The sequence below is a fragment of the Vidua chalybeata genome, chromosome 5, assembly GCF_026979565.1.
Source record: "Vidua chalybeata isolate OUT-0048 chromosome 5, bVidCha1 merged haplotype, whole genome shotgun sequence".
NCBI lineage: Eukaryota > Metazoa > Chordata > Aves > Passeriformes > Viduidae > Vidua > Vidua chalybeata.
In genome coordinates this window covers 5,677,476-5,695,788 of record NC_071534.1, presented here as the reverse complement: position 1 = coordinate 5,695,788, position 18,313 = coordinate 5,677,476, and the positions used below count along the sequence as shown (strand labels likewise).

Here is an 18,313-nt window from a genome sequence, read left to right as displayed (position 1 = left end):
TCTTCTGTTTTAAGTACAAAGAACAGACATTTTCTTTGAGCCCAAGCAAGAGCATCAAATAAAACAATTATGGCAGAGGGGAGGCCCAGCCTCAGCCTGTACCTGAACCTGTAGCCTGCAATGTTTTCAGTCATCTCAAAGACAACAGATTGGCCTTTACACTGAAACACAGGGCTAAAAGTCACATTCCTTTCCTCCAGAATTCACTTGAATTGTCAAAGACTTGAGAACATATGCTTAGGGAATGGGAGGAGAGTAAACATTTGGGTTTTTTTTTTTACTCTTCCAGCAACTTCAGTCCCCTTTTTCTACTCTAGCTACAAACTCTCTGATATTCCCTCCTTGGTATATTCACAGAGCTTGTCTGAACTGTTTTCACACCTGACAAGAAATTCTCTTAGACCATCCAGATGTCTTAAGAACATTAACATGTTCATAATGACATCTTTGAAACACCAGGCTCTGGTGTCTTAGGACACATCTAGAGCTACATCTGTCACCAATGTCTCATCTCTACTCCAGTGACTCCAAAATTTACTTAGGCACACCATCTCACCCTCTCTATGAAAATACAAAAACATTTCCATGTCTTCAAGTACCAAGTACTATCCCTCTTGTCAGGCACCATTTAGCAAAAGGAAACTACAATAAAAATACTGAGACCATCACACACTGAGATCAGAGGATTTGAGTGGCTAAAATACAGATATTGCAAGGAACTGTTTGAAACTTATTGACTCCATTTTCATCAAGGATGTTTAATCTCCATTTTTCACTCCCTAGAGGTGAATAGAGGCAGGGGGGAACAGAGGAGGGACATTGTCTAGTGTCCTCATGCAAGTTATTTGTACTTTTGATTCCCACCAAGCAAGCACCAACTTCAAATCCAAATCAGCGGTGACAGAAGTGTGATAGGAGCTCTTCCTTCCTGTTCTGTAGAGTAGCAAACCAGTTATCTCCCTTGCTCACCAAAAGCAATTCAGGTTTAGTCAAACTGATCAGCCCTTCCCCAAAAAAGTTCACTTACCATCCAGAAAAGGGTTCCAATGGCAAACTCAGAATAGTGCTCTATAGTAGACAATACACTGAATATTAAACAAATCAGCACCAGGAGAAATCTGTAAAAGGAAAACAGTGTTTAGTGACTTGTCAAGTTGAACTGTAAATCTAGATCTAGTTTTTTCTCTCTCTCATTCACATAAGTTTTTTATCACAAATATTTTGTGTTTAATCAGTCAATTCTTCCTACTCAAATGAGTATCATCATTTTGTATTCATTCAGCTTTCAGAAACAGGAAATAAAAATGACAGGAAGGCTGAACACAGTAAATCAATAGGCAAAGCTCACATTATCAAGTATATTTCTCAGGGAAGGTTGTCATAGTGAATGTTTCATGTTTCACTGATTACTGTACAACTTAACAAAGACTCAAACTACACTCAGTGAGTTTTGCTAGCTTTTACATGAAAATTACAGGTGGAAAAGCTTATCAGGAAGGGGAAAAACTCTTGTACAACCTAGAGACCAGTGACAAGATGAATTCTTTTGAAGTTTATCCATGGTCTTGCCCCAGAGGACACTTTCATCAGTGTTCCAGAAGAAGAGATGAAATGCACCTCATCAAGTCCACAGCTGACACAAGCCCAGGAGTTTGGTCACTAAGCTTGAGGGCAGAGTCCCTGGTTAGTGGTGCCTGCACAGGCTACAGAACAGACATACAGGAATCTCCTAAAACTTGACAGGAACAAACCTCAAGTCCTACACAAAGTATAGGGAAGAAGACTAAGACATGTCCCCCTGACCTCCCTTTCCCAGGCTCAATTTGAGTCCCTAATTCCCAGCTCCTGTGCCTCCCTCCCTCACACAAAGGGGGGTAGGGAATGCAGGGTTGTGGTCAGACTACAACACTTTGTCTCTGCCCCTCCTCATCCTCATCCTCCTCCTCCTCACACTGTTTCCCTCCTCCATTGTGGGCCCTTCCACGAGCTGCAGCCCTTCAGGATAAACCTTCCCCAGGGGTTGCATGGAATTTCTGCTCTAGGACCTGCAGCACCTCATCCCCCTTCTCCTGCTTCTCTCACCTTAGTGCTCAGAAGTTGTTTCTCACTCTTGCTTCTCCCTCTCTTCTCACAGCCCATGCTCTGCTTTTGGCCTTTCTCCAAGAGCTTTTCCACCTAAGGCTGGGGGCTCATGTATACACACAGATATAAAGGAGCACATGATACAGAATCCCAGAATTATTTAGCTTGGAATGACCTCAAAGATCATTGAGTCAAAACATCACCCTGAAAATCCCAAGTCCGCCACAAAACCCTGAGTGCCCCATCTACACATTTTTCAAATACTTCCAAGGATGGTGATTCGGCCACTTCCCTGAGCAGCCTGTTCCACTTATTTACTCACAGATGCACTTCATATGTATATATCTATATATCTAGAGAGACAAAGTTCTCACAACACAGATACAGGATAGAAAATCTACTGCAAAGAACTACTTGGATATGGAAACCCCCAAAATGTGTTCGCCTTGTTATCTCGGAGGGTAGGCTGAGCCAATATTCTTTATGCAGCACATTCAAATCACGACTAGAGCTAGGGAAAATGGGACAATGTTGATATCTATGGAGCCCTTCAGCTTTCCTTTTTCTCTTCTTAGAGTGCCTCAGAGTTTTAGACTGCCTTAGGAATTCCAGGAACACTAAACAGGTGATAATGAACACTGGAAAAAATTCTTTGTTATGTTTGGTCTGATCATTCACACACTGCAAGGGAATTGCAACAGCTGAGCTCTTCAAGCCTAAAACTGGATTTGAAGTTATAAAAACAAAAGGTCCTGCTTCCTTTCATCTGGCTCTGGAAGGACTCTGACACTCTTTAACCACAAGTGGAGATTTGAGAAGATTAGGGCCATCATTAATAAACAGATTTTGTAAGTAGTGGTTAGAGCTCTACGTGTACAATTGTCTCTGAATCAAGTGTGCATTTCTTCAATATTTACCTATCCTGATCCACAATATAAGAAAAATGGGATCCAGATAATACATCTTAGTCAAGGGTAACAGCATCTTTAGCTCAGGACAGATCTCAGCCACATTCTCATGGTTTATGAGTTCCACTCAGTCCTGCTACTCCTTTTACTTCAACATGCACGAGCTGCCAGACATATTATTCACCAGTTTCACTCTCATCCCCAAATATTTATCTCTGAAAACAGTGCTGTGTTATAAGGGGTACAGAGATCTGTCCAAGGCATAATAAAACCGATTTATTGCTTCAATGAGCTGCTGCACTGCCCAAAAGATAAACCAGCAGAGAAGACAGAACCCAGCATTCCCGGAGAGTGATGCTCCAAAAAGGAAATCAGAGCAAAACCTCAAGGACAGATACTAAAACACAAGTCAGCCTTTGGCAAATGGAAAAGAACAAGTTAATAAGGGGTTCAAAGCATAAAGGTATTGCCAGTGTCCCACACTAGAAGAGTCTAGGCTTGGAAAACTGCAGAACTTTAACCTTTTCTTAACACAGCATCACTGCCTTCCATGTAAAAGTAAAGTAAGCAGGGTCATAGAACCTCTTTTTCTTGTACATTTGAGATCAGTACTGAGTAGGCCGCTCCATTGGATCGTGTGCTCCACCAGGGAGTTTCTTTATCCAGACACCTTTTACTTCCAATCAGCAATCCTAGTGACAGGTACATGGAGAAAGACACAAAAAGGTGGATAGACTTATCCACACATCAGGCCTACAGAACTCTCCTGCAGCTCAGACCATCCTTCAGTCAATGGTCAAGGGAACATTGGCTTGTCCCTGAAACCAGCACATCAAACACCTCCAGCAGAGATGTACAAAGAGACAGTCACTTCCTCTGAGTACAGACTCTTAATTTCTTCCAGATCCCTGCCATTTCAATTATATCCTTTCAAAATACCTTTAACTTCTTTTACTGCACTCACTAGTAATACATAAAAATCCACGGAGGATTCACATTCTAAGGATGTAAAAGGAAGGACAATTGGTGCCTCTTTTTTACTAAGGAACCCCAAACTGCCAACACAGCCTGCAGGTCTCGTAACTTTGAGCTTATTGTTGCTTCTCTCCTGGTTTTATGTATTGAGATTCTCTTTTTTTTTCTTTTTTTTCATTTCCAAATCACACACTAAAACCATTCAAAGGACCCTTTAAATTCACTTAATTTATGGCACTGTATCCTCTGGCCAGTGAGTGTCACTCCTTCCCAATGAACAGCAAAGGCAGCTCACATGAGCTGAGTACAAATTCAGTTGCAGTGGGGACAAAGTCAAAGACAAGCACAGATTAATGATTCAGTGAGGGCATCAAGAACAGCAACAACCATAAAAGAACAAAAAAACAAAATGAACCACACAAAACCCCCAATCAACCAACCAAAAAAAAAAAAAAAAGATGACAAACATTAAAAGAACATCCCAAAAAAAAAGAAAACCCTGCTGTGGGCAGGCTGCCATCTCCATGGGGACACAGCAACCAGCTAAAGTAAGAGGGAATGGACATAATTACTACTCTGGAACCAACACGGAAGTAGATCTGCCTATCCCTTACTGGAATTGCTGAAAAACTGCATTTGAGACAGATGAGGGACAGTTTCTGGTATTCTCAGCCAGAGTTAGATAGACTTAAGAAGGTAAAAATAACAAGAGTGTGTCAAGGTAGATACAAAACCAAATACAAGGCCAAAATGGTTCTCGTCCAGGCAGTGATCTCACAGTACATGATCACCCAACCCAGGTAGCAGCTCATGGATGGACACAGCCTCAGTGTGAAGAAGCTGGGACAGCTTTCCCCTTGGATTTGTATGTCTGGAGGGGGAGGCAGGACAAGGCTGGAGCCAAAAGCCCTGAAGTTCCATTCAAGACCCCTGGTTTACACAGCAGCACCATAGCCAGGGTTTAGCCACAGCTGATGATGTCTCTGTGTGCATCTGCAGCAGTTTATGCTCAGTGCTCACCACAGGCTGTTGGAAAGAAGCTACAGGTAGAATTTGGTGAGTAAGTGGTATCTGATGTATGACAAAAGGGCTGCAGACAAGTAGTGGAAACAGAAGTCAAGTCCTCCCTGCACCCCAAGTAAATCCCCTCCCAAAGAAACCAACACTTCTTTTGCACCTTTTCTCTAGCACAGTGGAGCAGCATCTTCTTCCCCCTCTGATATCTCTGAGCCAGCAGTCAGTGCATGCTGCTTTCACAGCTTCCTTTAAGTTACTGTCACTGTCACTGGGCCACACACCACCATGCAGGTTAGCTTTGATGAGTCCACACTTAAAAAGCCTAATTAACTGCCAGCTGATCTGCAGGATCCAACAAACTACACCTCTCTGCCTCTCAGGCAATCAGAAAAGCTCCTTGTGGACTGCTCCTAACAGCCTCTGGAATGCTAAACATAGCTCTAACCAATCTAAACACACTGGAGGAAAAAAGCTTGGGTGAGTGCCAAATTCCCTGTAAAGAGCTGGATGCATGGTGCCACAGGCAAACCCTCAGCAAGGCTCCTCCCTGAATACCTCTGGGCTTGTCTCGAGGTCTCACTGCAGCTGTTGGTTTGAGGGACAAGCTCTTCCTCAAAGGCAATGGCAAAGTCTGCCAGTGTTAACTCATCGGCAAGTGCCAAACAGATCCTGGGTCTCCCTAAATATTTCTGATTGGATTTCTGGGATACCTATAGGTAAGGCACGTGGATGGGTGCGTGCTTCATATTGCTGACTTGGGGTGAAGCTATTTAAAGCTTGTCATCTGGCAATTTCCCTTTCCCCACCAGCTCTAGTCTGGCTTCCTCCTGTTGCCCCTGCTATTGATACTCTCTCCTGCAAAGGACAATTCTCTGTGCTGTAAGGGTGAGAAAGCACAGCGTGATTGTTTACTTGCTTGCAGGGAGTTATCTGCATCCACAGAGAACAGTTTCACCTGCTGGCAGCTGTTCAGTTCCTAAAGGCAGGAAGTTAATAAGGCAGAGATATAAATAATTACCAACTAGTAGAGCTGGTCTACTCTTTCCTATCCTAAAGGAACTGAGGTTCTCCTTTCTAGTACTTTGCTCCCTTTCATTCTTTCTGTGAGTCTTGAGGATGTTGAGCCACAATCTGAGCTGTTACTTCCGCAAATACTTTTTTCTCTTTTCTGCCATAGAGCTACTAAAAATAGTGAAGCATTTCCTCTCAAAACACCTGGCTTTCTTTTCCAACTTTTTTTTTCCCTGAAGATGAAAATTTATTCCAAATCACCTATTTGCAGACCCTTCCTCATTCTCTCTTTGAGCAGAAAAAAAAATATTTTACACATCAGAGGAAAGAGGAGTATTTGAGAACCTCCCCTTTGTTTTCAGATTCTCATGTAACACTGTTCACACTTATAGAGGATGAAGTGTCATGCTTTCCCAAGAGATACCTTGTTAATGGTGAAGAAATTTTAATATTTCTTGACTTCTCCTCAGTTCCTTAAGCCTCAGGTATACACAAAAATACAACTGCTTTCTCATCAATCCTTTTAGACCATCATCCTTAAATCCGTCCCATGTGTTAATCAGATTAAAGAGGCAGTCCTGTTAAAGGCTGCAAATTACTGCTTCTTTATGTCCTGGTCCTCCTAAACATTGCTTCCTTTTGGAGAGTAGCTGGTGCGACTGGAAACTTGTTTCTGTTGCTGTTGTAGCCAGGGACAAATTCTGTTTAATGGATTTATTGACCATGAGCACACTTCAGTGAAGCCTACAAACACTGGGAACTAGGAGGTTAATTTAACACTGAGAGTAAAATTATGTCAGGGTGAACCTTTCAAAGGTCATGCTGTAACAAACTTATTTTCCATGGAAGACAAGCTTAATGGAAGTTCTTAAAGGAGGAGTAGTCATAATTCCTCCTTTTAAGTTTTGTGGCAAATAATTCCATTTCTAGCAAAAACTGTGCACGTGGGGCTTTGTGTTTATCTTCTGCTGCAGATAAGTATACTTGAAGTGCTGATATACGAGATGCTCGTGGGAATGTTATCTCTCGGACAACAAAAAAGGGATGGGTGGGGAGGGGACAAACTCGTAAATTCACAGACTGAGATGTACTCCTTGGCAACCAAGTACAAAACAGTAGCTTTGTGGCCTTTGGGGCTTTACCAAACTTTGTTGACTCTGCAAATTTTTGTTTAGAGAAAAAAACACTTTTAGAAAAATATGAACTCTATAATGAAAGCAAATCAACAAAAATAGTTATGGAAAAGCTATTGAAACCCATGCTCTGTAGAACTGAGAGTCCTGGACCGTAGGTTGCTGATGATTTTAACACAACCAGATGTGTCCTGTTCCTTCCTCAAAACTGAGTTACTGTGCCTCTCTTCACTCTGTGAAAGCCCTCCAGGTAGGTAACTTACATGTTCCAGTTGAAAATATATGGAAACACTGCCTTTTAGATTCCTTAGATAATCCTTTATTCTATCTGCTATTTTCTCCAGAAGCTTTGAGCAGCCTGCTTTAGTGGAAGGTGTCCCTGCCCATGGCAGGGGTAGAATTCAATGATCTGTGAGGTCCCTTCCAACCCAAACCGTCCCATGAATCTAAGAAACAAAGCCAAAATGTTCCAGCCCACTATCACAGTAGGGGAGAAGAAATGCAGTTGCTTCAGCTGGACTTAAATTAAAAGAAAAATGGACTGAATTTAGGCTAATATGTCCAAGTAAATCTATGTGCAACTACATCCATTGGAGTTTCAGCTTGTTTCTGGACGACAGACTACAGAGTTGTCTAAAGGAGACCAAAAGCTCTAAGTCAGCCTGTTGTTAGGGACAATAGATGAGTTTAGCAAACAGAAGGTTCTTTGAGGGGCTCCAGTGGCATGGGCTGCTTTCTATTTTAACTGGTCATTTTGTGGCAGGAAAACTAAGGAGAGCATTTTTTCTTTTTTCATACTCTAAAAGTGCATGTTCTCATTCCTGAGTGAATGAAACACTTTCTTTTAAATGGGACTCTACTGCCTCATGTTGAATAGCCAAGTGCTTCTGAAAAGCATTCCCGCTGGTCTGAATAAAACCTCACTCCTGGTCCTTACATATTTTTGCTGTCAGAAGGAGTTTCTAGGTCATGAAGAGAAGGTTGTCCCCGTGCCTTTGTAGGCAACTTTTGATGTCCTTCAGTTCTCATAAATCTATTTCCAGGCTCCTGAGGTTTGATGTGTCTTTGAAAGGTCTTGTTCTTATCCATATGCGATCAAATTAGAGTTTATTTGAAATTCTGGTAAAGGGACATTTTTTCTGGTGAAAATACCCATCTGTTAATATTAGAAATAGTCTGGGAATGTGTTGGTTTCAGCAGAAGTGGAGAAGGAGACCAGACACATTTTAATGGAAAGCTGCCTAGCTTTGGACTCTACTAACAGGGAGCATGCCTAGCAGAGAATTTGGCCATATCTGATTTTCTTTTTTCTACCCCAGAATAAATTATTTTCAGAGCTTTGAAGCCCTCAACCAAAGCAAAATCCCACCTATCACATGGATATATTGAGGGTATCTGTTTTCAGCTGTCTCTTCTGAGTTGCACCCAGAAATTTCCAATAGCCCCATTGCACGTAACATGAAGTTGCCTTCCTGGTTCCTATCAGAAATAATAAGTCAATATTTCTACAACACCAAGGGAATTTAAAATTTCACTTACAAATAGTGAAATTGCCTGCATATACAGAATTCATCACAAACAGGGCCGGATCAACAGCTAAAAACAATGCTGTTCAAACCACAGCATGAGCCACACATCCTACAAAAAAAATCTCCCATATGAAACCAACTTTCTGGATCTACTGAGCCAAGCTGTGGGATGTTATTTATAAAACATCCACAGCTCCTGTTAGTAATGAGCACTTCACATTTCCAAACATTTGACAGCCTAACTTAATTGCTGTTCTTTGAAGAGCACTAAGATTTGGATTTTGCTTTTTCTAAGAGTTTATCTGGCAGATTTCAGAACTGACAAATTGCATTCAGCATCCCTTACAATCACCAGGAGCACCGATCTTACTGAAACCTTTTATTTAATGCCTTGCCTTTCCTTGGATTTAGGCTTCTTGATTCCACTGAGTGCTCGTATCTTCCACTGACATCTGTGCTTCTGTGTTTCTCTTGTTTTTATCTTTGCATGTCTTGCAATCTTCCATTCTGATTCTACAGCTAAGACTTTCTAGAAGAGACACAATCAGCTCTTTAAACAGTGACAAAACTAGTCCATCATCATGACTTCAGTGTTGATGATTCTGATACTTTTATCATCAACCTTGACTGCAACACCAAAGTCAGTAGGTTTTGGCATGTGATTTAGGACATGCCTCCAAGGGAACAGGAAATTCCAACCACCATTCAAAATGCAACACCAGCTTCCTCACAGTATTCACATTCAATAATGTCTCTTGGCTTCAGAAGAAGAAAAGGGAAAGAACAAGTGAATAAACTGATACGTGAAAATACATCTGTGAGTTAATGCCAGCTTGATCATCACTTTTCTTCTTGAATTTGGTACCGTGTGGAGTCCTCAAGTTCATGAGCAATTGTAACATTAACACCAAGGAATATCTTTTTATTTTGCTGGTTTCTGTAAGAACAGAAGGGTTTTTTTCCACAAAAGCATAACCAAATTCCATCAACAGCACCATAGCAATGTCAGGCTACAGTATTTGTTTTCACTACAGAAAACATTAGCCTGTGGGGGAGATGTTAATGTATATTAATTGCTCAGATTATTACAAAATTGAGCTTCTAGAATAAGATGGATTGAATTTCTTACAGAAATGATGGAAAAAGTCATCAATAATTCAAAAAATGAAAATAGAACTTACTCATGCTGTGGCTTTGTGCCCTGTGGTTAGGTGATGGTGCCTAACACAAAGCATTCCCAGATCCAAGTTCTTCCAGAGCTTTCCTAACATCTCTCTCCTTAAAAGACTCCTTGGTGCCAATCTAAAGGACCTCAAAGTGAAGTGTTCTCATCTTGGGGATATAAATTTCTCTCTCCTCTAGATAAATGTCTGTTTTAACCAAATGAGGAGAAGCACAGTATCTCTGATCATGTCTCATCCCCTGTCCACGTTAGCTGGAACTCGCCAGCTGGCTCAAAGGTTTTTGGTAAGGCCCTTTCAGACAGACATGCTCAGACAGTGTGGTTGCAGAAACCTCATTTCCTTAGGAAGAGAGCTTAAAAATTATTAACTACCCCCATGTATTTTTAGAACAACCAAATCCTGGAACTTTACAGAACCCTAATGACAATTTTCTTTAATATCAGTGCGCCTTCATTAGCAACTTCAGCTATTCCACCATCTCATCCAGCTGAACATGCAACTCTAAGCAGTAAGAGGAACATCCCACTTCAATGAATACAGAGTTCTTGAGTTTCTTCCCTTCAATACTGCTCCTCTTTTGGTACCTGAAGCTTGTCATCAGAGACATCTGCTTAGTACCTCTCAGTAGTTAGTACACAGATGAAAAGTAGCCAATGTAGTTCTAAACTGAAAACTTTGTCAGTGACATTTCCATACAAAATTCCACATAAATAACTGTTATGCTGGCAAGAAACCCCCCTAAACACCATAAGTAATGAGTAATAATAATAATAATAATAGGCCTTACTCTTATGAAAATATACCATGTCCAGAATCAAGCTGTGACATCAAGGTCAAAGCCAGAATCTCAAAAGCAGCCATGTGCTTATAATTACTCTGAACTTTAGTTGTTGCTTGTGTTGGTCATATTACAATCACATCACTGGAAAAAGCAAAATATCTGCTTGCATTCTAGAGATAATTGTGGAAAGGACAGAAACGGGAATTTGACAGTCCCTTTGAGATAAACAGTTATAAATAATGGGTTATATGCTCCATTTCCAGATAAAAACAGGAGCTGGAGAACACTGTGCTAACTTACTTCAGTTCATTAAAGAGCTGCTACACTCAAAGAATCAAAATATATGCAGGCAAGTGCCCCATTAAATGGAACCACTAGACCCTTACATTTTTTGCCTTTTAAAGTTCTTTACAACAGCAACAGTTGTACACTAAATAAAAATGGAATATCAGCCAGAATGGTGGCTCTGAATTTCAATTTCATTAACAGAACACAACTAGCATCTCTTACATGGAGTTGGAGGAAGTAAAAAAACCTGAGAAAGCAAAGTCTGAGGAAAAACAATAATAGGAAAAAATTGCAATTTTTAATTAGTCCAAATAATCTGAATTCACTTGCTTATGCATTACTCACAGTGACACAGACATTGGTACACAGAATTTTTTCTAACGTAAAAAAATCCTCTGCTGGCTAGCCCCCCCTTTTATAAATATGTTTTTTGATCTTTTTGTACTTTCTTCCTGAAGTTTTAAGTCCATGGTGTTATTGATGTTGTTCACATTTTTGTAAGGATCATGCACTTTTAATTATTCAGTAGCAACTGTTCAGTTGAGGTTTTTTTTTTTTTTCAACAAGCTGCCAGAAACAGGTATGTGTGTGTGTGTGTGTGTGTGTGTGCCCATGTGGTTCTCTTTGAAGGAGCTGTGGGAGTCAGTCTGGAGGAGGAGGGGGTAACAAAGTAAATCTAGGGCATGTTTTCATATAAAACTGAGCCCACACCACAGTTCTCTGGTGGGGAAAAAAAAAAAAAAGAAAAAGAAGAAAGATGATTGCCTCATTCCATTCCAGTCTTGGCCAACTGTGTTAGCGCTGGTTGCAGCCCCATTAGACCACTTGCTGACATGCTGCAACTCCTTAAGGTCCCAAAAGCTCCTCATTTCCTGCTGATCTAGATTCCTGCCATTACAGGGAGCTGATGAAGCATAGGAGGGCTCCAGTGAGTGCCAGAAGCAACATGAGTTGTGCAGCAGAAATGTGTGTCCAGAAGAGAAGAAGGGAAGGTGACAAAGGGGCACCAAGACCTTTTGGCATTGGTAAACCACCATGCCAGCTCTTGGGAAACCATACTCTAGGGAATACATTTTCCCTGTCTACCACACAATTCCCAGAGACAGGCAGCATCCCATAGGAATATTTTGGAGCAACAGCCATTACCCTCTTTAAGCCACCATTTGGAGGAGCTGTTTCCCCAGAAATCTCAAGGCAGCCTGCGGAGCAGACTTTATGGCTACCCAAACTCTGCCTTTATGAAACGCTTTGCAGTCAAACCAGGTGGTCTGCAGTCCTTGCCAGATGATTTGCAATGTTACTTTGCAATTATTGTACACAGATTTATATGAAATTCAACAAGTGATTTTGGTCCACTGAGCAAACAAGAGTGGGGCAGTGTTTCAAGGTGCTTCATGTGCAGTACTAACCAGACTGAAGACCATCCACTCTTTCTCACTGGGGTAGGCTTCTGCTGGTGTCAGAAGCTGAACTGGCTATCCAAGTGTAACTCCAAGTTTAACTATTGAAGGACAACTAGAGCTGGCAGGAGCAAGCTGAGTGCTGGAGGTGGACAAAGTGAGCAGAACTGGTGCTGGCTTGTTAGCAATGAGCTGTTAGATCAGCTCACCTCATCCCAAAGGAGGTTATGGGACACAAAGGCTGGTCTAACTTTCAAATGAGAGCAAGGTCTAACACTCATTCAACAAGTGGCCAAACCAGGACAAAGTGACCTGGAATAGTTGCAAGTTCTCACTTAAGCTTTTGCAGTGTTACACAGCAAGAAAATGGCAGGTCTGAGAATACAGTTAAGAGTCCCTGTCCTGGACCTCCCTCTTGCCTTGGACTTGCCTCCACTCCCAGCCAGCCTTTGGTTTCTCCAGTGCCTGACAGCAGCCCTTCCAGCTGTGCTGACCACAGGGGTGATGTGACATCCATTTGCTAAGAACTGGACTGGGACCGACAGCTCCTTTTGTATCTCCCCACAGTCATCACTGCTTCTTCTTCTATTGAACTATTGACTTGGACAGGATTCAAATTAGTTGCCTATGGGTGAAAGGTTCCTTGTCCCATCATGAATTCCACACTCCCGCTTTCCCTAGCTCCCAGCTGTCATGTCCTACCCCTCTTCCTCCCAGTGGTCTCTGAGCTTCTTGACCATTTTCAGCTGTCCCCTTTGTGCCTGTGTCCAGCTTTCTGATCTCCACAACCTGTTTTTCCTCTTTTCTTTGTGCCTCCCGCTTAAATCAGATTCTCTTTGTTCTTGAGCTGCTCTGCTCTTGTATTGTTTTCCTCCAGTTTCAGCATCACTGGCACCAGTCTCCGTTTCCACCACAAACCAACGTGGACCTCAGCATCTCAGTCCCTGGTTCTCCTCTCTCCCTCTTTCACCACACTCAGTGTTAGCCAGTTGTCCTGCTCCCTCACTTCCTAGTCCAAAGGAACCCAGGTTCCCTCTAAGTCTCCGGCTTTTTAATTAAAAAATTCATCTACCCAAGCAAAAGCAGCACAAAAGACCAAAATTAGCAGTCCCTGCATGCTCCAGAGAAATGGAAAAGATACGAAAAGGAGGTTGGACTGCAGTGAGCAGGGTGTAACTGGTACTATAGATCATGGGCACACTCAGGGGTTTCCTGCCTGGAACCTGCACTGCGACATCACCTCGGGCTGACACAAGTGGCCTCTGTGGCTCACAGAACAGTGACAAGTGACAGCCAGCCAGGTGGACACAACATTCCAGCCTACAGCAGAGCCATTCCAGTAGTCACTACATGGATGTAGGCTTCAGAAATATATCCATCACATAAGTAAGTCTCCACCTGCAATTAAATGATTTAAATGTGTAGGTTTGCCAAGTAAGGTCACTGCCATAAATAACTATCACCAACACATGTGTATTTTTCTTTCAAGAGAGAAAATATGAGGGTTAAACCCTAATACCTGACATTTTGATGTGATTTAAGCAAGTGCACAGCTGAGTTTAGAAATTAATCCAAGCCAGGCACATGCTGCTTTTTCTGGACTGAAGACCTCACAGCAAATAGCTGGGCTCTAACATAGGTGATCTCCAACACCCCAAGGCTCTTACATGGCCACAGGCATTGCTTGGTTTGGATCAATACATTGTCAGTTCATGGAGCAGCTGCTCCTCAAGCCCTCAGCTTTTGCTAAGTGAGATCCTCTACTCTACTGGGTTTTTTGGAAGTGAAGTATTTCACAGTCCTAAACCAGAAAAGTATCCAAATGAGAAGGTTTTCAAGACCTGCAGGAGGGATTCTCAAGTAAGCCCACTCACCCTTTCAAATATTTTGTTTTGAAACCATAATTTCTACCTCCACTAAAACTCCAATAACTCCACTAAAATAATACAAACTCTAGGTTTAATTAGGCAAAAATAATTACCTTTTCTATCACTGTTATAAAGTTCCATAAGAACCCTGAGCTTATTCCCATAAAAGAAACTTTCTACAAGTGTTATCGGTGATTATCTTGGTAATTTCAGAATGAGAAGATGTCACCTCCTGGAGCACTTGCTGTTCCCTCACTTTGCCTGGTTTTGTAAAGTCAGGTTCTTTCTAGCAGAACTGAATCCATATCAGAATAGATCCAGTCTCTCTTGGACAGAAAATTGCCCCAAATTTCTACATGAGTTGAGTGATCTTTGTGGCACATGAAGGACAGAAGGGACAGAGCACATCCAGCTCCTCCAGGCTACACAAATATCAGCCATGTACTTAAGAGTTTGGATTTGTTAGGGAAATAGTCATAATAATCAGCATCAGTCAGCTGCACTTAAGTTACCTCCAAACCCACACATAAAATACGGGAAGCTGTTTAAAAATAAATTACAGGTTGTTTTAATTATAAAATTAAGTGCATTTTAGATTAGTAGTTTATTTTTTTAACAATGTTTTGCTGTAATGATATATAATCTTATAAGGCATATTCTTTCCAAAATAGAAACTTGTTATTTAAATGAACACATCATGTAGTTACTGGGATAATTATTAGCAAAAACATCCTTGAGACAAAATGCTTGCCAAAAGCTGTTTCAAATGTTTCCTTTCTAGCAGCCTCAAAGACAAATAACTTTTAAAAGCACTCAATTTACATATTCTTTCATGTAAATGATAGAAATCCTTTAAAAAACAGTTGCTGTTGGTATTACCAATATTTTCTCAAATTTTCTAGTACTGAGTGGGTGTATAGATTTGTTTTTTATTTTATTTTAATGCCCATTTCAGAATAAAAAAGTGCATATTAAAGGTCAGCCTCAGCTGGGGATAAAAGCAACACAGATGATGAATGAATTTTAGCAAGAGTAGTAGTCTCAAATAGGCTTAAATCATGACTATTCATATATTTAAATCTACACAAATCACATATTTTTAGTCCTTATAATAATAATAAGCATAGTCCTTGAAAGAGGCTTTATCTTTTTGCTTGGAGGAATTTCATTAATCAAAAAATCCTTTCAAAAATATGTATATGATGTTGAGGGGGGAAAGGAAGCAATATTAATGCGACTATCTATTTTATGCTAAATAGAAGCATTAGGGTTCATCCCTGGAATTACCATATATTTCTCTGGGCAGTTCCTGACTGCAGCCACTGATAATGGGTTTTTTTCCCAAAATGCAGTCAGGCCATAGTTTATCTCAAACAAACAGAGTAATTTCAACACTCTGCATTTCTTTAGAAAATATGCTAATTTTATAATAAAAGCAAGGCCTTTTGGCCCAGCTGGCCAGTAAAATTTGCTCTGGTCTCAGTGAGAGCACAACTGGACCCTTTCTACAGCTAAGATGACAAATTATCTTTCTGTTAAGCAGCATACAGAACAGTAATTGAGGTTTTGCTAAGTTTGACAGATACCATAAGCAACCAAAGAAAACAGTAACAGCTGGATTAATATATCAACCACAGCTTTACAAGGGTAAATGGAAGCCTTAATTGCCTCCTTGCATGTACTACATACATGGTATAATGAAAAACATTTAGCTAAGTTTGTACTCATTTCATGCTCACGACTATAAATCAATTCAAATTAGTAGTATTATATGTTTGTCTAACAAATTACTTGTTTTGGCTCTCTAACATGAGCAAAACAAACTTAAAAGAGCAGAATGTGTCTGATCACAGCTGGACTTGCCACATCTCCTGGTAAAAACTGCAGTGTCTGAAGCTGGAACAGTGTAAAGCAACAATCAGAACTGCCAGGAGTACAGAGGACCTGCCCTCAGAAATACCAAATATACATGTATATCCCTGAAAACAAAGATCATTTAAAGAATAAAAAGCCTTCTCTGGAAATGAAAATGCATATAGTGGCTGATTCTTTGAGGAGCTAGCTTTTCTACTGCCTTGAGAGGATTACTCATGGAACGGGTTTTGAGCACAGGAGACCAAGTACTGATTCCTTGCTGATTAAATGGGCAGTTTCAGATTTTTCTTACACCAAAGATCATGTGAAAATGTAGGTACTTACACAGCAAAATGATAGATAAAGCACTTCCACCCACTGGGCCTCTCCAGGAAGTTGTAGACCTGTCCCTGGGTGCTGGTTTTGGTCAGATATTGGCTCTGGAAGAACTCTGTGGTCCGGGCTCTGCTGGCTCCACTGTCTGAGCAGGCTGCAGCCTTTGTGCCTTCCCCAGGGCTCCGGCGAATCCCGGGTCCCTTATCCATGGAGGGCTCTGGAATCACTGCCACAGGAGAATACTGCATGGTGCTGAGGCTCTCCCTGACTTCCAACAACACTGCAGATTTGCTATTTCCACTCAGAATGCTCAGCTGGAGAGTGGAGCCTTGATCCTGCCCACGGTGGTCACACACTGGGTACGCAGCAGTTTCTGCACCACCACAGCACATCCCGCAACAACACCCAGGTATTGCTGTCTCTGATCAATATTTAAAATCATGAAGTAGGGATTGGATGTCTTCCGTGTCCAAGGCTCTCCAGCAGCTGATAAGATGACTTTGTGCTGTTATCATGGAGCTTCTCTGTGACACAAGTGCGAGCTGCCAGCCTGTCACCTGCTGTCACTCACATCCTCTGAAATTAAGTCAGAAAAACCTATGAGACAGTAACAACAGCAGGTACAGGAGTCTGGGAAAGGAAGGAGGTTGAGACTTCTGGAGGAAGGAAAGAAAATTAATTTCAAAATTACATTGTTAAGAAGAAAGCATAGAACTATTTAAACAGTGCAACACTTGTGCAGCAGCAGAGGGAGCTGATCCTACCAGATTAGTTTAAACTGAACAGTTCTTGAAGTGCCCTGATTAGAAATGAAGTGTTGACCAAAACATACCTGAATGTGGCTTTGAACTTCAACACCTACACCTCAGGAGAACGTATCTAGAGCATCAATATTACAGGAAGAATTTAAGACTTAAATAAATAATTTCAGCCACCTCACAGGATCCAATCTTGCAGTCCACAGTACTCTGGAACAACTTTTCTCAAGTGTAAAAAGGAGGATGCCATTAATGATAACTGATACTGGGAGGTTAATATTGCTACAAGGGAAGAGATCAAAGACTCCTGGCCTGATCTTCAATTTTCTTCAAGCCCTTTCATGTTTGCAGCTAATTTTGCTACTCTCAAACAAGTACCTAGACAAAATAGAAAAGAAAATAGGGTTCTTCTAGATCAATATGTATTTCATGAAGCAGAATTAAATTGCCACTAATACAGAGCAGCAATTTCTTAGCAGCAATATTAATAATTTTGTAAGACTGAGAGTGGATGTCTTTCTTTGAACTGTCTTTTTTCTTACACCCCACATTCAGAGTTACTTTAGCCTCAGTAGAATATTTTAGAGAGAAAATTTCAGCCTTCACACACAGCCCCCCTTTTTTAAATTAAGCCTATTTTTTTGCTGTTGCTTAAAGCTTCTCATCTGTAGTGAATGAACTGCCAGTGCAGTACATCTGAACAGAGCCCTCCAAGTTATTCCACAAAGTATTTACATGTACACGTTTTAACATGACTTTCCTACACAGGACTCATTTCTTAACACTGCTCATGGAAAGGTGAGCATCAGTTCACATTTCCACATCAGTCCTAGTGCAAAGAGAGAAATACATCACTTCCCTCAGCAGTTCTCTTAATGAACAGCTGGAGGGTGCAAACATTAAAGCACAAAGCCCTTCATCCCAGTCAGCCTGCAGCAGGTCCCTGAGAAGCACTTCTAAGAACATCCGTTCACTCTGGGGTGCTGAGGCTGCCTGGACAAGGCTGGCTACGCAGAGCTGCCTGGAACACCTTTCCTGGGCTGCTCCATCCACACACGGCATGCCACAGACACGGCACAGAAAAGCCTGAAAGCAGCCGGCAAACAGCACCTACTTTCTCCAGGCGTATCCCTCTCCTGGCGGCTGCCGCACACCGTGGAGTCCCTGGAGAGGTGCAGCAGAGGAGCTG

At 41.4% G+C, this 18,313-nt stretch overlaps 1 protein-coding gene across 1 annotated transcript in view; it reads right to left on the bottom strand.

The window, feature by feature from the left end:
- LOC128788749 (potassium voltage-gated channel subfamily KQT member 1-like) overlaps positions 1 to 16,758 on the bottom strand; it is a 405,996-nt gene extending 389,238 nt beyond the window's left edge. Inside the window, exons 1-2 of the mRNA XM_053944006.1 lie at positions 16,376 to 16,758; positions 1,028 to 1,118 (exon numbers count right to left, since the gene is read on the bottom strand). Coding sequence (XP_053799981.1) covers positions 1,028 to 1,118; positions 16,376 to 16,758 — 474 coding nt within the window. The remainder of the gene's footprint in view (positions 1 to 1,027; positions 1,119 to 16,375) is intronic.
- Positions 16,759 to 18,313: the final 1,555 nt, after the last annotated feature.